Source organism: Neolamprologus multifasciatus, chromosome 15, assembly GCF_963576455.1.
Source record: "Neolamprologus multifasciatus chromosome 15, fNeoMul1.2, whole genome shotgun sequence".
Taxonomy (NCBI): domain Eukaryota; kingdom Metazoa; phylum Chordata; class Actinopteri; order Cichliformes; family Cichlidae; genus Neolamprologus; species Neolamprologus multifasciatus.
The window spans coordinates 8,100,285-8,120,698 of NC_140453.1; the positions used below are offsets into that span (position 1 = coordinate 8,100,285).

General features: G+C 39.3%; 1 protein-coding gene across 1 annotated transcript in view; it reads left to right on the plus strand.

Moving 5' to 3' along the window:
- nbas (NBAS subunit of NRZ tethering complex) overlaps positions 1 to 20,414 on the plus strand; it is a 188,380-nt gene that overhangs the window by 61,495 nt on the left and 106,471 nt on the right. The window contains exons 28-35 of the mRNA XM_085131944.1: positions 445 to 567; positions 652 to 754; positions 1,380 to 1,457; positions 1,592 to 1,746; positions 7,481 to 7,593; positions 10,433 to 10,546; positions 15,845 to 15,958; positions 19,517 to 19,674. Of these exons, the coding sequence (XP_084988070.1) occupies positions 445 to 567; positions 652 to 754; positions 1,380 to 1,457; positions 1,592 to 1,746; positions 7,481 to 7,593; positions 10,433 to 10,546; positions 15,845 to 15,958; positions 19,517 to 19,674 (958 nt within the window). The remainder of the gene's footprint in view (positions 1 to 444; positions 568 to 651; positions 755 to 1,379; positions 1,458 to 1,591; positions 1,747 to 7,480; positions 7,594 to 10,432; positions 10,547 to 15,844; positions 15,959 to 19,516; positions 19,675 to 20,414) is intronic.

Sequence of the window (20,414 nt, forward strand, 5' to 3'; positions counted from 1 at the left end):
TCTGTCCCTTGGTCATATAAGACTGCATGCATTCACGTGCTCCTAGGTGCTGTCACTTTGACGTGTAGTTTATCACGCTGCTCTTCAGTCTTGCTCTACGTTTGCTCCATCTGCACCGCGGCTCGCAAATGACTTTCTGCTGCCAAAATAATAAACAGCTTAGAGTTTACATGTCTTCTGTCTCTCTCCCTTGGATCGCTCACAGGTTTCATTTTGCCATGTTTTTGTCTTGCTTGGCGTTTCCAACTGTGACACTTACTGATGCCAGTCATCCTGTCTTTGTGTTTTTTGTTTTTCCTGAATTAATGTTTTGAAAAATGTAACGTTGTGGTTTCATTGTGTGATTTTCCTAATCTTAGTTTGTGTGATCATATTAGTGGTTTCCCCCTTAATGACAACAGTGATTACATGTTATATTTGTCCATCTATTCCAATGCCTAACAGTGTGGTTGAGGTTCTGGAGAAACATGGTCTACAGAAGCCCATCTCGTATGTGAAAAACAGCCAGAACAATGACGAGGAAGCCCACCAGCTAATGGTCAAACTGTGTCGTCACACCGGCCGCAAGTATGAGCTTTGAAACGTACACATGTATGAATAGACACATAGAAATAAATGCCACAAACATGCTGAACGTTTGTGTGTGTCCAGAAACCCCCCAGTGAGTGAGAATATGTGGAGAGTTCTACTACAGGACCTGCTGGATATGCAGCAGAACGTTTACACTTGCCTAAAACCAGAGAAGTGCCATCAGGTAAAACACTTCAGTAATATTGGGAAAATCAGTGTTGGCAAGGTGCATCCAGTATTCACTCTGATTTTAATTGGGATTCTAATTTTAGCTAGAGACAGGTGGATCTCACTGAGGAACCAAAGACACTTTTTATATTTATTTATTTCACTCCAGTTGAGTTCATAATTTTCAAAACTGACATCAGGCTGTACTGTGGAAAACTTGAAATTAGCAAGTGTGATCACGATCTCATAACAAAAAGTTTTATTGTGGGTTTTGTAAACTTTTTGGCAAAGAATGTTCACTTCAGCTGGCTAATGGGACGAACGCTTGTTTAGAGCAGTTCCTCATTAGTGTTATCTTGTTGTCCATTATTTATATACAGTTTCATGCAAAACACGCATTATCCATAGATTGTTAGGACTTATACTAACATTAAACGTGTAATTAAATGTGTTAATGTGCTTGCATTTTCATTTTGTACCTTCGGTGACACTGTGGTCTATAATTCACACATTAAGCTGCATGTTACCGCTCTCAGGGAGAGTTCAGATAAAATACTAGAGTGCTACAATGTTACAACTTTTGTTCGGTTAAACGCTGCCTCTCCCTGCATAATATCTCTCCTCCTCCCTGACCACTGCAGGTTTTTGTCGAGTCCCTGCTGTGCTCCAGCCGAGTGGAGAACATACGCCTGGCAGGACAGCTCATGCACTGCTCCAAGGTACATTAAATAAGACGCTCCTTCGCAGAATTACACTCCAGCTTCACCCTGGGTTGTCCGAATATTAAACTGCTTATTAATTAAATTAATTTCGCTGTCTCACTAATCCCCACATTTCGTATTAATGTTTCCAGGTCGGTCAGGATGTTCCTGTCAGCTTGTCCTTTCGGGGTAAAGGTTATGCTCTGAAGGTGGCCTATGACAACAGCGTGGAATTAGTGCTGGCTGCTGCCAGGGAGTACTTCAACTCGTCCAAATTGCTAACAGACCCCTGCATGGGGCTGGCCAGGTGAGCAGGAAAAGAGAGAGTATTTCCTTTCCCCAGTTCTTTATCTTTAAGGTATTAAGGTAAATTTATTTCAAAACTTGTACAGTAACTACCAAAAAGAAGAAGTGTTTATTTGCTTGTGATGTGTGAGACACAATGTTTGCTTCTGTGGAGGTAGGTGAATGTTATTGCACTTCTATGGCACTTATGACCAGGAACAAAATAATGGTGTCTCATTATAATTTTTCACCTACTACATGAACTGTATACACAGTGCCATGAGTTTTTGTCCCCTAATGATTTCTCAGGTTTTAGCTTATTTGTCACTCTTGCACGCTTTGGATCCTCAAACAAGTAAAATTAGACAAATATAACTCGAGTAAATAGAAGATGCATTTAAATGATGATTTCATGTGTAGGGAAAAAAGATATACGAAAAACAACCAGGGAAATTAGCATTTTCTCAATTAATAAATAATTCAAATTATCCTTTAAAAAAGCAGTTTTTATTTAAACAGGCTATATTTCTCCAATATTAAAACTGATTGATGATCTCAAACGTTTAAGTGCAAAAACCTAATAAATTAGGAAGGGCCCAATACTTTTACAGCAGTGTATGTAAGTGCATGTGTGTGTGTTGCTGGCCTCTGATCTCAGAGGGGGGCCGGTGGGTGTCTAACCTTGCCGTCTGTTCCTAGTGGGGAATTGGGGCAGTAATTGGGTCGTCATTCATTTATAGGAACTAATACAAAGACCCCCCTCCACATGTTTGGACATCACCATCAATTGTAACACTTCCACTGTTTGTGCATGTAAATCTGTGCACGTGTGCATTATTTGGGTGAGGGTGTTGGATAAAACATGGTGTGTTAAATGTCTGTGGTGCTTTGAAATTAATGCCCACCAACTAATAGTCAGACTGTGTCCTTTAGATTAAAATAACTGACACAGACATTTTACCCTGTGTGCTAAATAAGACACACACTAGGACAGTTAAACAAACTACACCTGACTTTGCCCTAAACAAGTGTGGTCGGTAGCAACAGGCAGAAGGACAAAGAGACTCGACTTAAAATAACACGGGGATCCTCTGAAACCGATAAAATCTTTGCATCATAATTTTCTGGGAATAAACACACAGAAAGATAAAGAAATAAAAGAACAAGCATGATAAAACAGATTAATACATGAATAAATTTATATATATATAAAATAAATATTTGTAATTATGCAAAATATAAAAAAGGTTGTTGTTCACTTTGCAGTGATAAAACAACAAAGAAATTTAGCTGCTAGCATTGACAGAGCAACGAGCAGTTTAGAAGGGCACAGTCACCATGGTAACTTGAGCCAATCAGGGTGCAGACAGCTAAGTGATGCAGTTTTTCGGACAACTTTTACGAAGGAGACCCCGAGTCTATAGACTGAATTAGTTTTTTTTAAAATCTTCTTTATTTCAGTTTTATTTATATATATTTTATTTATATAGCACTAAAGCACAGCAATAGCCACCTCAGCTTTATATTTGTAAGGTAAAGACTCAAGAATAATTGAGAGAAAACCCCAACAATCAGACCCCTTGTAAGCAAGCACTTGGCGAAAGTGGGGAGGAAAAACTCACTTTTAACACAAAGAAACGGGGAAGGTCAGGGTGAAGGGAGGGAGACAGGACAAAGTAGTGTGGAAGAATAATATTAACTAACGATTAAACAAAGAATGGTGTCTGAACACACAGGGACTGTAAAAAGGTGAATGAATTGGATATTACGTAATTGCAAGAAAGCCGTCCTACATATTTGTTTAATATGTACATTGAAAGGCATATCCATCCAGAGTAAATATCTGGTTAGACACCATGTTAGGGCCGAGTACAATATTTCCACTAAGTGACCATCATAGTGACCCGAAAGCTTTTTAATTGTCAAAGGTTAGCATTAATATTTGCTGTTGAGGCTGCGTGATCTAAATTCAAAGTAAGTGAAACATTACTTAACACTAACCTGCCACATTTAAAACTGGTTTGATCTAAATTTGATCAGTATGGTCTGTCAGCTTCGCTTCAGGTAGACGCTTTTTGATCTTCTTCAAAAGAAATGTGAGCCTTCGTGAGCAGGACTCACTGTGGTCATCTGAGAGTATCACTGCTCCTTTTTTTGCAGGGCTTATGAAAGCTATTCAGCTGTTATTAGCTGGCTTAATTTGGAAAAATCATCCTTTACTCAGAGTGCTTTTAATGCCTTTGAACACTGTTTACTTTTTATTACTATCATTTTCTGTTTCCTTACACGGACTTTGATGACATTTCTAATATGTGCCTCACAGCAAGAAGATTAGGGTTTGAATCCAGCAGCCGGCTGGAGCTTTTTATCTGTGAGGGACGCGTTCTCTGGGGTCATTGTGGGTTCTCTCCAGATCCATGGTCCAAAGACATGTGCATTAGGTTAATTGGTGATTCCAGATTGTCCATAGGTGTGAATGTGAGTGTAAAGGGCTCTGTGACAGACCGGCATCTTATCCTGCTAAGCAGCAGAAAATGCATGGACACACTAAAAAGAAAAACAAGTGTTAGTGTTGGGTGTTAAAAGTAAAGAAATACTTTATTTTGGAAAGGATTTCTTGCTTCTTTTGCTTTTTTTAGCCCGTATATTACCAGCTTCAATGGTCTGAGCAGTTACCATACTGCTTTTGTCTTTTAAAAGTGAAAGCTTTTTCCTTATCATCCACTAATTATATTAGTTATTTAGCATTTTTGAAAGATTCTCTTTAATATTTTCATTTCCTGTGTATTTTTGCTTCCCATCTCCTGTTTAATAAATGTGGTTATTTTTCCATGTTGTTCTTTTTCCCAATCTGCTTATAACACTATCTCTCCTGGTTCTTTGGCTGCTTCCTGTAACACATTAAGTGTTACTTCCTCGTTGTCATTGTTCCAGAGGTAACTTCTAATAGCTTGTTGAATTTTTTCCCTAAATCTTATATCCTCTAATTAGGATTTCTTTAATTTCCATAAATCATTACATCTCCTTGTTTTCATATTACTGGAGCATGATCCTTAAGTCGTACTACTTAAATAAGCTTAATTTAATGGAGTTATGTTGCAATTTTTGTGAAAACATGCAGCTCAAAATGCTTCATATTGCAAGAATAAAACAACACAAAGAAGAAGGTGTATTTGTATGATCCCACAACTGTTATCATGACTGTGCCAAGAAGGACTGGCTGTGAAAAGAAAGAAATGAGGAATGGCAGTTGAAACCTGTCACGTTATACTCTGCATACATCAAAGTTTGATGATGTATCAAAGTTCATTAAATGGGAAGTCCCCAGTCTGCAGACACTTTTGTGTTTTGTCGTTGTATGTTCCTTACTTTTTACCTCTCAGCCATAAAAGACTGATGAGGTATTGTTGTCATCCTGCCGGGCGGGTGGGCGGGCGGACAGCGTGGACACCCGAGTTTTTAAATTGGATAACTTGAGACCAATGCGACATAGGGCTTTGAAATTCTACTCCATCTACTAAAAATCTCAAACCATTTTGTGTACCGGTAACCTTGACATCAAGGTCAGATGAAGATGTAATGTTTTCTGAAAAATCTTGTGAATGTAATAACTGAAGAATGTAGTCACCTAGGTTTTTTTTTTAAATTGATGGCATACATTTAGCTACTAAAAAACTGAAACAAGTTTGAATCTCAGTGATCTTGAACTCAGGGTCGAGGTTAGAGGTCAACTTTTCTGAAAATCAATTAGAATTTTCAAATGTATACCATGGGTGCATCTAGGTTAGTGGATCTAATGCATCTAGGTAAAACTGTACTGGTGGCTGCCAGTGTTTTCTCCTGTAGCTCAGGAGGTAGAACAGGTCATCTACTAATTGGGAGATTGGTGGCTGCTCTAGTCTGAATGCCATATATGTTAGATAGAAATCACCTATGTAGAAGAAAGGCGTAGCAAAAATGCTTGTGTGAGTGGATGTGAATGTATAAACGGTATGGATGTATAAATCACTTTTAATGGTTGCTACTCATGCAGAGTGTATAGGACCCTTAAGCGGGGATTGCTGCCTGTCCATGAGCCTGGCTCTGCTGGTTCTGCTGGAAGCCTCTTCCTGTTAAAAGGAAGTTCTGCCTTCACCAAGTGCTGCTGATAGGAAATTGCCTGATTGTCTCTTTAAGATTGTGGGGTCTTTACCCTACAATTCGTAGGGTCTTGATAGGACTTGATGCTTAAGTGGTTAAAACATCTTAGTGAGGAAAAAGAAAGGAGGGAGATAAGGCAGATGTAGGCCCAGCAGGGATGATTTTGATCCTTTTTGTCGCTGGTTGTTTCTGTCGTACGTGTGAAAGCTCCTCTCACAAGTCCTCGTGTGAGTAGGAAAGTACCTGAGTGTATATGACACAGAAATGTTGGAAGATAAATGCGAAAAAAAAAACCAGGACGTCAGTACACTTCTGTTTGATGTTCTGGTGCAAATGAAGGGCAAGATCTTTGCTGCTGTGCTCCATTGATAACTTCTTTGCAAACTTGTGTTCTCGTGTGTCTGTTTAGCACAGAGTAGTTAATCTGGAAATCACAGTGTACATGCTGCAAAGCACATCATGACTCTTGAAAGTGAAATAGATATATTTTTTTTTTTTCCACTGATGTCTTTTCTAAGGCTGTGTCAATACACAAACACACTCACACACGCTCGCCTGGAGATACTTCACAGCACGAGTACATAATCAGTATGCCCTCTTTCTGTCTCTCATTCGCCCATCCACAGCCCTTTCCTCCGCTCTCATCCTTGCCAGGACAAACCTCTTGTTCCTGGCAAGAACAGCAGCCATGCTCAAAGAGTGGGGAGCTGCGTGTGGAGTGCTTTCCAGAGTGTGTGTGTGTGTGCGCGCGCGCGTGTGTGTGTACTCTACTCAACAGTTTTGAGTCACTGTGTTTTTAAGAAGTAGAGGTTGCATTTCTCATTACACTTACAAGGATTATGAAACATTTCTGTCAGTTGTCTTTGTTTACCCACTGCGAGAGTAAAACAGTCTTGAGCGAACACACATCCCAAGGACAAGTTCCCTCATCTCCGCTCAACTGGTGCTGACGTCAGAACTCTTAAGCTGCTATTTTATCTGGGATTTGTGCTGTTTGCAAATTAATCATTTTGGTTTTTCCTTCCTCTTCCACTCGCTGGTATATTTTACTTTGCTCTGTATACACTTGCAGGCACACACAATTTGCGGATTCAGTGTTATATATGCGGCATGATGTGCTATATAATCCTATTAGCGGTAATGAGTGCCGCTCGCATTTCAAGAGAAAACTGTTCTATTGTAGATCTGTCAAATTAGTCTAGACTTTGTATTTAAATCCATTTGAAAAGTGTCGCCATGTTTCTCATCATGATGTTGAAACTTCATAGACTTCAGGCTAGATAATCGCTTTTTTTCTACAGCTCTGAAATGTGTACCAATTTAAGTAAAGCCCCTTTAGTTCTTCCCACTCATTTTGTCAAGCGGTAAGTTATGTTTTGCAACAGTTTTCTGCAATGCTGTTAGATTAAATGGACCGAAGGTAACTACATCACTTTTTAGGTGCATCAGCTTGCACAGATTTAAGCAATTTTCACTTTCTGTGCTTAGAAAAGTTAAGTTTCTGTACTCCTAAAATTCAGACTTCCTCTTTGCGTCACAAGGTCATATGATTGGGTAGCAATGGAACAGATTATTAGTCATTCCCTGCTGTTTTAACTGCTTATTATCTTCATCAGGGGGTGTCTCCAGCTGATCACAGACTGTCCTCCGTCCATCCAAGAGGAACTGGACCTCATCAACGCCCTCAGCCAGCTGGAAGACTTCAACGTCAGCATTCTGCCCCTGCAAGGTAGCACGAAGCGTTTGTCTGTCTGGGAAGCTGGGAGATTTCAAATGTGCGCTTTTGTGTGTATCTGAATGTGTTGTCGGTGCGTTTGAAATGGTTAGACGTTCAAATGTTCTCGTAGACTATTAAAGCACACCGTCCCCCACCTCCATCGCCTCGGCTCACTGTCCAGCCTGTCTCCCTCCCTGCTGTCACGTTCTCCGTTCCTCCATATGTTGCTGTTTCTTGTCACTGTATCAAAATATATTGTTATTTATGGATCGACTGTTGAGCAAACAACATCTGGCCAATGGCCTAATTAGGAATGAAGTGTTTAGTTTGGACGTGTGCGCTCTGTCTTACACACAGAGACATGCACACACACTTTGGGACACAATGTTTTATCCTTCAGCTGTAAAGATGACCAATCTATATTCACCTCCATGTTCTTGCTTTCGTTCTTTTCTGGCACCCTACATCTGTGGTTCCAGGCTTGCCTCCCTTTTAAAGAAAACTGTGGCACCAAAATAAACCAGCTTGCCCCCTCATCGCCTCACCTTTACAGCGAAGTGTTGTTTGCCCCCAAGGCCTCCGTGCTCTCCCTCCTTTGCCCCCATCAAATCGAGCTGCCAGTATAAAACCACTGTGTCAGAGAGAGCCATAAATTGCACGGTCTCTCGTTCCTTCCCTCCCTCTCTTGCTCTCCGTCCCTCTCACCTTCTTTCCTCTCTTTACATTCATCACTTACCTCTGGGGTTTTCTCTCTTTTTCCTAGCTCCCTACTTCCTTCTCTTCTTCTTTTCACTGCTTGCTTAACGTGAAGGGCAGAGGGCAGAGCTTTGGAAGAATATGAAAGAAGAACAGTGAAAAAAGAATGAAGCACTGCAATGGAGAAAAACAGAAACTGTTGTAAAAGAAAATGTGAAAATCTTGTTTTATTGTGACACATGCATGCATTAATTATTATGTCTTAGGTCAATATCAGTGCTTAGGGGAACATTGAATTCATGGCTTTGAATCAAGGTCATACTGAAAAGAACAGTTTCGTTTTCTCCTCAAAGTAATAGCTCTACTCTAAGTTCCCGTTCTCACAGATAAACATGCAAAAATATGAAGTCGGAAGGATTTGAACATAGGTAATCCATCTTAGGCTGTCCCCTGCAGCCCTCCTATAGAGCCTAAGGCGATGCTTCATATAAACCACCCTACCCACAATTCCCTCCAGGCCTCGCCCAAAGTCATTCAAAGCCATAAAGATCCTCAGCAGGGTGCACAGAGGCCTGCAGAGGCTCTAAAGATGGCATTTCTCAAGGTTTCAATACAACTTTAAAGAAAAATGGAAATGCATCTGAAAATGTTTGAGGTGGGTTTTTTTGAAAAGCACAAACTCCCTACTGTCCTGCGGATGATATATGCTGCAGGTTGTTATCAGTGAAAAATGATGTCAAACAATATGCAATGAGTATGAAATATCTAAGACTGGAGACTGATTGTGAAAGATCAAAGGCTTGCCTTGTTGTAGTTTCCAAATCTCTCGCATATTGGAAGAATGGAGTAATGCTAACGCTGTAGAGTACTACATGGAGATCCCAAACTTAAACTGTAAATAATATACCTGGAGTATGAAGTTTGTTTTAGTTTCTGTGCCACATGCAGCCCAATTGGATCTCGAGTGATATTACAGCATTAATAAAAAAAAATGTTCACTTTCTTTTAGTGTAAAGAAGTACATTCTGGAAACGTTCACACTTAATGAACCATCCATTTACAAAATGGATGATGAACAGCCTCGGATATCTTAAGAAAAAATAAGAGCAATTTCCACAATATGTCTCAGTTTTTACACTGTCATACTCATTGGAATGAAATACTGCTGTCATAAATCAAAGAAATGTGTCTGCACGGCTCCGCGGCTTAACCATCTACTCTACACAGTGGTGTGGCACACAGGTAGTGTCTGTGACAGGGACAAGGCTGTGACACTTAATGATTCAGACACAGGACTCTCATTCATTTAAAGGACGTATTTGGGATATATTCTAATTATTCTTATGACTTACAACACAATGCTTCCTAATGTACAACATATTGAAAAGTTCCACAGTTAATTTTTTTTAAGGATTATAGCCACAAAACCAAATGCTTCAACTATCTCATGGTCTGATAGATGCTTCAGAGAACCCCTTTTATATTAAAACCACTCAAAATGCTTTATGAAAGATAATATTTTAGCACTGGCATGTGAATGACTGCTGTAAACTCATGTTTTAAAGTACACACAATATTTTTGTCCAATTTTGGTTTGTTATATAGTTTTGTTGATTTTTTTAAATTCTCAAGTGGCTGCATCCAACAATTACTGCCATATTTGTTAACTATGTGTTCAATTTTCAGTATAACTGGGCAAAATCATCCCATAGGAGAAGACAAACACAGTTTTTTTGGACACTTGAATTTGTCATTGGTCCCACATGGATGAATTACATTAATCTGTTATTCTTGAAGCTTACTTTGCTGTTTTTTTAAAAAAATTACTATTCAACACGTACCACATACAATTTTAATACCGACTAGATACATGGAAATTTTGACACATCCACGCCCTAATTTTAATAATATTTAATTATGCAGAATAAGTCAGCAGTATCCATCAGTCTATCACTGAACTAGGGCTGGGCTACATGCATATGAATTATACAGCATTATATTATTTTCCTGGCATCTTGACATCTGCTGCTTTTATCATTCACTGTTCATAATTTCCTATCACTTTGTCATCAGCCGTTACTTGTTCCAGATTGAATATAGTAATTAGCAAAACAAGTCTGAAACCCATCCCCGCTGTCTTCCGTGTTCCCTCCAGTGCGACTGCGATCAGACCGTCTGTCTCTCGTAGAGGAGTGCATCGCCCACTGCTCCACAGCTTACAAGCAGTCCACCACTCTGCTCAATCTGGCCTCACTCCTCAGAGTTTCAGGTACTTGCAGACACGCATGCACACTCACACATGATCAGGCACTCTAACTCTAAGTTTTATCAAGCTAAAATGTGTTTGACTATAATTTTCAATAAACCAGATCGAGGCAGATTTCCAGCATAAGAAAAATCCATCTTCATAAGAGGTTTATTTATGTGTGCTTATGGCTTGCAAGCACGCAAACACATAGTACTGTGCAAACGCTCTCAGCCAGGTCTACTATCTTTACATTTTGCTAACATGAAACAAAATTGTTTTGTATTTTTTTAAGTGGTCCTGAGTAATTGTTCTCCATGATTTATGAGGAGCTTTCAGAGGTATTTTTTTGGACATCGGCTGCTTTTTCACTCATTTTTAGTGCAGTATTTGTACCTGATCATTTTCAGAGGAAAGTTGTTTTTTTTTTGTTTGATAAGTCACTTAACAGTGATCCATTAATCATTGAAGCATAAAAAGGTACCTCCCTCAAAGGATGAACCAGTGTTTTACAGACAACTTAGCGAAGAGCCCATTTTAAGTTGTATCTTTAGGCTATTTCTTTAGTTTAGTCAAAGATAACACAGTTTGACAGGTATAAAAATAGTCTTCTTTCACCAATAAGATGATTCCCAAAGAGTATTCATCAAAACCCTGACCTAGCTCAGTGTAGTGTGCCGTGGATCATTCGAAAATTTGAGGTAACTGGACAAGTGGACGACAAAAGAAGAGTGGTAGGCCAAAAACACCCCACCAAGTGAGGAGTATCAGAGGTATGCCAAATTACACAAGACACAGAAATGAAAGTCAGCTGTTTGATTAAGTAATGAATAATAATTTGACATTTTTAGTTAGTCGGTATGCGGGGAGGATGTCGGGGAGAGGTACTACAGTGAGTGTCTGGAGCCATCTGTAAAACATGGTGGAGACTCTAGCATGGTTTGGGTCTGCTGTGTTCTCACAATTTATGGAATTCTGAAAAGTGTCGTCAGATTTTGATCCACCATGCAGTAAAATCTAGAAACCATCTGATTAGTACAGCTTTATTTGTCAGCATGACAATGATCCCAAACACACTGCCATTGTAGTAAAAGAATACCTGGATTAAAAAAACAACACAAAACAATAAAAACACAATGCAACACTATCTGTTATGGATCGACTTACCTAGAGCAGGGCCCTCAACATTATTGAAGGTTGATGGTCAGTGTGGAATTATTTTGACAGAGAACACAAAACAAAAGTCAGCCAACATCCAAGGAAGAGCTTTGGATATCCTTTAAGAAGCCTGGGAAACTATTCCTGAAGACTGCTTGGAGAAAAAAAATATAAATCTGTCTAACAGAGATGTGGTCGAAACAAATATTTACTTTCAAACTCATTACAATTGTATACACTCTGTTTTTGCCTTATATACTGCATTTACATCTATGTCTGTATATTTCAATAAATCACTGCTTCTGTTCAACATTTTCCTGGCAAAGTAAAAAGAAATGAAGGGTTGCTCAAGAGTTTTGCACAGCATTGTATGTATACTGAACGAGCAAACAGACTTACTCTCAAAGCTGCCTTTTTTTCTGCTGTCAGGCATTATGCAGTTTGACGGTAAGGTCTGTATGCCAGCATTTGGAGACTGATTGTGAAAGATCAAAGGTCTGTATGTCAGCATTTGAAACTTTGTCAAGAGGCCTGCTGCTGCCTTGGAAAGGCAGCCTATTTATACATTTACGTTTACCTGAAGAAGTCTTGATTTTGTTTTGTGGTAATTTTGTCTCCAATGTAGTCTCAACAGTGCATTCACTGTTCAATGAGTTGTTTATGAGACTGGCACGACAGCTGATCTACAGAGACTCTGTTCTCTTCATTTTAATCCCATTACACTGGAATTGGCTGCAGTTAGTGTGATCACAGAGAATTCTCAGTGAATAGCAGCTAAAAAGCTAACATAAATATTTATACCTGCTTATAGACTTGGCCAAATTTGTTTAGAAATTGGAATTTTGGTAAATGTAGTATTGACTGTATGCCTAAATTAAGATGAAACATGATTTTTTTTTATTTTTTATGATATATATCTATATCTATCTATATATATATATCTATATCTATCAATCTATCTATCTATATATATATATATATATATATATATATTTATTTTTACAGGGTTAAAAAAAAAGAAACTATTTTGCTAATATATGCTGATTGGGTGGTTAAAGATACATGACAGGACAACCTCCGTTTATGACACCCTTTTCTAAACTATAACTATGAGGAGGGGAATTAAGTCAAAACAGAAACCTAGTAGAATATGTAAGTGTGACAAGCAGCTAGTTGTGGAGGTTTAAGGTGACAGAAATGCTTCTCATTTGGCACATGAAATCAAAAGGCAGAGTGGCTCAGAATGGTTTGTGGCCTGATACTTACAGAAGGTGTTCTACAATAGTCAAAACCCTGAACATTTAGTTTAATTCATTTTTGCACAGTTTTATTTGTACGGCACCAGCTCACAACATCAATCCCCTCAAAGCTTGCATAAGGTAAAACACTGAAAATACTAGAGAGAAAACCTCAGTAAATAGACAACACCCTATGATGAAGCACTTGGTGATGGTGGGAAGAAAGAACTCCATTTTATCAAAAAGAAAACTTCAGATAACTGTTTTTATATATCTGTTTTTATATTAATATTATATCTTTTTTATATCTCATGAACCCATTTTTAGGCTACAGTCTCATAGATCAACAGGCAAAGCCCCCTGTGAAAGTGGAAGTTGCAAGATTGAGATTTCTACTTAAAACTTCTCTCCTTCTAAGATGTTTAGTTGTTGTGCCTGTCTTAGCTACTGTCTAGGCACCCCTTAGTCAGCCTCTTTGAAGCTGTTTATTGTCTCATGCTGGTTGAAAGTCTTGTAAAATATAAAAGCATTGATCTGTCTTTTAATGTTGACATAAACTTGTAGGGGGTATTCATCTTAATGACGTCTTTTGTACTTCAAAGTTGTCAGACTCATGTATTGTAATTTGTAAAATCTGCAAGACTTTGGCTATTATCCACATGATACTAATAGTAGAACTGAAGTTGTCGAAGAGCTATGCCTAAAGACTGAGCCAAAGGACAGACTTCAGTCCAATTATTTTGCATAACCTAGCACGTCTTTGACTGCTAATGAATGTGCAGTAGGTGCGAGAAAATGGGAAATGAAATGGAGTTTATTCTCAGTGCACATTGCAAATCCTTCCATGTGAAACGCAGCTCTTAAAGCAAAAACTACAGTCACAAATCAAACAAGGTTAATGTACTACGTGTCAGCAAAGAGGTTTAATTTCCTTAAGATTTTCACTCTTCCTCTATACGTTCTCTCAAATCATCCGACTCTACACTGTCTTTCATCCCGTTATGTTTAATTTCCTCAAGAATTACCACGTTTACAGACTCTCGACTCGAAAAATCCTTGTGCAGTGTATTTGCAGTAATACCAAAAGCAATTTAATTCTTTATGTTTTTGTGGTATTTTTCATATCTCCTGCATGTTTTTCAGACCGCTGAGCTGTATTTTTAGCAAATGTGGCAACACGGTAATGGAATCCATTTAATACACAAGATGTGACATGCCGACTGCAGTGCTTTCAAATTTATTTATTTATTTATTTATTTTTTTTTGAAAGAGAACTACAAGAAAAAAACATGAATAGTAGAAGCTTGTATACTTTGACCATTTTAGTTCCAATCCCCACTTTTCCAATGCTGAAAAAGTAAAAACCAACTATGGGGAAAACCAAGATGTCCTTTTTCTGCACAAACTGCACAAACTTTACGTCTGCCTCTGTGCCCGTGTTTACTGTTCATCTTTTAAGAATATAAGATAGACAGACACACAAAAAAGAGTCGGTCTTTGATGCTTCTTCCCTATTTTGTCTTCTGTCTCTTGGATTCATAGTCCTGTCGTTTCTCTCTGAGGCCTGTCACCAGCTAAAGGAAACCTGCTAACTGGTCTTGTGGCATTTCTGTGTCTGTGCTGCTCACATTCTGTCAGCAGGAAACCCTCGCTGTGTGGTTTCAGAAAGGGCGGAAAAAAAGAGGCAAAGGGAGATGAGAAGAGCAATAAACAAAATTTTAAATAAATAAATGCAGGAGGGAGGCTTTTGAAGGGTGCGTAGCTCTGGGGCTCTGTGGTGAATATTTAATGCAGGTATCACCAGCACGCCGGTTAAAAACCCTCAGGGTTCGGTTCCTGCCCCTGCAAAAAAGTGATCCATGAATCATTTCATTTTACGGCGTAGAGGTGCAAACGTTGTTTATGTATGAAGTAATCGCTAATAATAATATTCCAAATGTAGCAAATTTTTCTGACTTGGGTAGATGATTGTTATAATCCACTGTAGAGTTAGATTAAACTACACACGCTCCTATTTGTCCTCTTTCGCACATTTTCATTAGAGTCTTTGGTTGGACCATCAAGGACATGTCTGATTTTTAGATCAACTTGAAATAAATGCCAGGGAATGTTTTGATTTAAAGAAAAAAAAAAATGGTGGAAAAGAGCACAGGGTGAACAAAGATGTGCCGCCACACACATACACAAACCTTCTCTATATTGAGGTCTTGACAGCTTTTGAAGACGCCATTTCACCAGTCACCCTGAAAATATTTGACAAACACCTCTTTCCCTTCACAGTAAACACAGCATTTCTGTCATCACACGCACACACGCACAAACAAACAGCCACCGACCAATTCAGTGCCATCACATTTCTTCATCTCAATGCCCGTTCTTTGATCTTCAGCGCACAGGTTTATTCAGAAGTTGTTCCTGACCATGCCTCTTTTGATCGTCCCATCCTCTGCCTTTTGTTTATAGAGCTTACACACAGATCAAAGGTTGTCCTGAGCTGCCACATGAATGTTAACACCATGCTCAATCTCACGAACACTGAGATATCAAACTCTGATTTCTGATTTCCTTTTAGCGCGGTGGTACTTTTACTGTTATTTCGTACCCTGTTTTGGAGATGAACAGAAATGGCAATAATCTAATTTGTGGTTAGACAATTATTATGTAGTCTCAAGCCCTGACTGCAGTGCGGCTAATATTTGAGGATATTCTTTTTTCAACCTAGAGCCTGTGTGCGAGTCTGCTCACAGAGGGGAATTTAATATGAAATTCATTGAGACAGATACTGTATGTAATATGCAGCCTTATGAGATTTGCGGTTTAGTTTTTGAATGTTGACATTTGTCAGGATTAAGAAAACAAATTCAAAAGACTTTAAAAGAAATCCATTTGTACTAATTTAAATGAATATCTGTGTTTGCATGCCTAGGGGAAGATGAAGCAATGAGAAAAGGCAAAGTGCTGACCCTGCTTGCAGAGCAAGCTCTGCAATGTCTGGACTTCAAGGCGTCGTACATCCACTGTCAGGACCTCATGGCTGCAGGTAACTGTGAAACTGTGCTCAGACCAGTAGAGGCTTTAGGGAAACTATAATATATGTGATATGTAAGTAGGATTTAAGTAAAATGACCACTGAAATATGAGAGAAATGTTTTACCTTATCGTTGATAATTGGTATCACTTTTAGAGGGGGGCATTAATTACTTTGCATCTTAAAACCTTAGTAAAAAGAAGCTTTTTTTATATTATTAAGCTTGTTACAACTCTCATGCAGTATAACAAGAACAGAAGAAGACTGACAGGCAATAGCATTTAGCAAAATCCATTGAGGTTGATGAACAATGGAAAAAGACAGAAGTCTTCAGAGAGAAAAGGGATTATTAATGATATTTAAATGATAACAATGGGCATTGACTGGCATCAAATGGGTGTCCTGGTTTTAAATACCTGGGTGGTGTATTGACTGTGATATCAAAGTATACTGACATCCAGTCAAATGAGCTACAGTGCTTAACAAATTTAAAGAGACCATTAAAGTGCTTCCACATACAGGTGGATTAACCATTACAGACACATAAAAATGGTTTTGGTAATTACCAGTGCTATTAATTTAATGGAGTTGTGTCATAAAACCTTTATTTGGTGGTGGTCTAAAAATGGCTGTAGGTTCAAACATTCAAAGTCAACTGAACTCCCACACTGCACACTCCCTCAGCATCTCTGAACAAAGCTGGTCCCACTTGCAGTTCTCGCATCAGAATATTAAAAATATTTTAATATATGAACGTCTTTAGGATCAACCACCTCCATCAGAGAGTTTTTGATGCCTCTGATGACACTACAAGTCAAATAAAATTGTTTCAATTGATTATTATTTCTGCCACAACCAGTCTTCTTTTGTTTATGCCATCTTGATTAGTTGAACTCAGGACACCTAAGTTTATGAATGCGATCACTCGAGAACGAGACGATGTTGGAACTTTAAATTGATACCATAGGTGCATCTACTAAAAATCTTGGATGAGTTTGAATCTCTGTGGCCTTGACCTGAAGTTCAGAGTAAGTTTTCTGAAAATCTTATAACGTCAGAACAAGGTGACTTAGGATTTTGAAATTTATACTGTAGGTGTGTCTGCTTGGAGGCTAAGGGGTAGTGTACGAGGCAGCTATTTTCCTTTAAAGTCCTGCTCTGACCACCTGTAAAGTGCACGATTTCACCACAGACCTCAAAGTTGCGCGGAGAGCAAACTTCTACTTTCAAACTGATCCAAGTTTAATGTGTGAAATCATAAGAGAGCTGGATGTCCAAGTATGTCCAGTAAGTCTGAAGGCAGTGTGTTAAGCTAAGAGACAGAAAGGTCAAGCGATCATCATTTTTCTCAACACTGAGACAATGGGGGTGGGGATGTCTTGTTTGATGCTGTAATATTTTCCACCACAGAAAAATTAAGTCCAAGGGGGGAAAAAACAACTTAAATTTCACTGTGTTGTTCTACAGTCCTGAGTAATGGGAGAATGCCTAGATGAGAAAAAGGTGTCTTAGAGAGAGAGAGGGTGTAATCAGATAAGCAACAGTATTCTCTCTCTATGAACACAGCAGGAATAATTGAATCTGTTTGTAAAAACAAAGTCAAGGCGGTGTGTTGGTTTCTGGCTATGATGAAGCTGGAACAAATGTACCTCAGTTGTTATAATGTTTCAGGCTGATATTTTCTTCAAGGAGAAGTGTGCAAAAGTAAGATTTAAGTATTTGTATATGTCCCAAGGGCTTGGAAAGTTACTCTTTCCTGGCTCGTTATACAGGGTGGGCCATTTATATGGATAGACCGTAATAACATGGGAATGGTTGGTGATATTAAAGTCCTGTTTGTGGCACATTAGTATATGTGAGGGGGCAAACTCCTCAAGATGGGTGGTGACCGTGGTGGCCATTTAGAAGTCGGCCATCTTGGATACAACCTTTGTTTTTTCAATAGGAAGAGGGCCATGTGACACATCAAACTGATTGGTAATGTCACAAGAAAAACAATGGTGTGCTTGGTTTTAACGTAACGTTATTCTTTCATGAGTTATTTACAAGTTTCTGACCACTCATAAAATGTGTTCAATGTGCTGCCCATTGTGTTGGATTGTCAATGCAACCCTCTTCTCCCACTCTTCACACACTGATAGCAACACCGCAGGAGAAATGCCAGCACAGGCATCCAGTATCCGTAGTTTCAGGTGCTGCACATCTCGTATCTTCACACCATAGACAATTGCCTTCAGATGGCCCCAAAGATAAAAGTCTAAGGGGGTCAGATTGGGAGACCTTGGGGGCCATTCAGCTGGCCCACGACGACCAATCCACTTTCCAGGAAACTGGTCATCTAGGAATGCTCGGACCTGGCACCCATAATGTGGTGGTGCACCATCTTGCTGGAAAAACTCAGGGAACGTGCTAGCTTCAGTGCATAAAGAGGGAAACACATCATCATGTAGCAATTTCAAATATCCAGTGGTCTTGAGGTTTCCATTGATGAAGAATGGACCCACTATCGTTGTACCCCATATATCACACCAAACCATCACTTTTGTTGTTCCAACAGTCTTGGAGGGATCCATCCAATGTGGGTTAGTGTCAGACCAATAGCGGTGGTTTTGTTTGTTAACTTCACCATTCACATAAAAGTTTGCCTCATCACTGAACAAAATCTTCTGCGTGAACTGAGGGTCCTGTTCCAATTTTTGTTTTGCCCATTCTGCAAATCCTGTGCGCCGATCTGGGTCATCCTCGTTGAGATGCTGCAGTAGCTGGAGTTTGTAAGGGTGCCATTTGTGAGTAGCTAATATCCGCCGAAGGGATGTTCGACTAATGCCACTCTCCAGTGACATGCGGCGAGTCCTATGCTGCGGGCTCTTGCTGAATGAAGCTAGGACAGCCACTGATGTTTCTTCATTCAGTGACCGTTTTCTTGCGTCCACATTTTAGCAAATCCAACACTGAACCAGTTTCACAAAACTTAGCAAGCAGTTTGCTGACTGTAGCATGGGAGATGGGTGGTCTCGTAGGGTGTCTTGCATTGAATTCTGTTGCAATGGCCCGGTTACTGTGTTCACCAGATATCAACACAATTTCGATCCGCTCCTCACGTGTTAACCTCTTCGACATGTCAATGGCTTTTAACAGAGAGAAACTTGTAAATAACTCATGAAAAAAATAAAGTTACGTTGAAACCAAGCACTCCATTATTTTTCTTGTAACATTACCAATAAGTTTGATGTGTCACATGGTCCTCTTCCTATTGAAAAAAATAAAAGTTGTATCCAAGATGGCCGACTTCTAAATGGCCACCATGGTCACCACCCATCTGGAGGAGTTTGCCCCCTCATATATACTAATGTGCCACAAACAGGACTTTAATATCACCAACCATTCCCGTGTTATTACGGTGTATCCATATAAATGGCCCACCCTGTACTTTTTAGATTCTGTTCTTTGCTTTAATGTTCTGGATATTCACGGATTATTTTACAATATGCATTTTGTGTTCGATGCTTTGTCATTATGTCTTGATCGGACTTGATCTTGTAGTTACATTCTCTTTTTGTTTCCCTCCAGGTTACAGTCGAGCATGGGAGGTGTGCAGTCTGCTCGGTCAGTGTGACGGTTATGGAGACCTGGAGGCCCGGCAAGAACTGTTAGCCTTCTCTCTCACACACTGCCCCCCTGACAGCATCCACGGCCTCCTGGCCGCCTCCAGTGACCTACAAACTCAGGTAAACCAGCCAGGCGGTTTATTAACAGCATTGTTATATAGTTTTCATGTTCGGCTGCTGCTGTCATTTTGTTCGCCCTTTCATGTGTGTCCAAAATGAAAATGGTTTGTATAGTGAGCTTTTGAAGCAAATACGTGCAAGAAGAGAATTTGTGATGGTGGGAAAGTTGAATGCTTCTAGGAATGAAAATTGAAGTAACCAGTGGTAGAGCAAAGTGGGCGCATATGACAGTAGTGAGACACTACAGCTGCTAATGGGAGTGAAGGGGGAAATATACAAGAGGGTTACCAGCAAACCACAGGTTGGTTGTTCGGTATTAACAACCAGTTACTGTAGCAACAAAAATATGAGAACAAGTCCTTTAATTTATATATGGGGCTGGATATATGTTAGCATAAGCATAGCATAAGCTGAACAGACATCTTTTTAAGATTTAGGTAAGATGTGTGAGTAGCTTTTCAAACGCGTTCAGAGGAATATCATTGCCGTTACTACTAAAAGAATTTACTGTTGACTTCATGTGTTTGTGCCTTTAAAGGGGCGGCTTTGCCATGGTGACAAAGCAGGTAGAGGTGATGCGTAAACACATTTTTTGTATTAGCCAGTTTAAAGAAAGACGTTTGATAGAACCAGCAGTAAAATTAGGACTGCTAAGGAAGTTTTTAAATGATCAATGTAGACAACAATAAAAGTGCCTCCCAAGCCTGTGAGTCAAGGACCTTTAAGATAAATAAGATAAT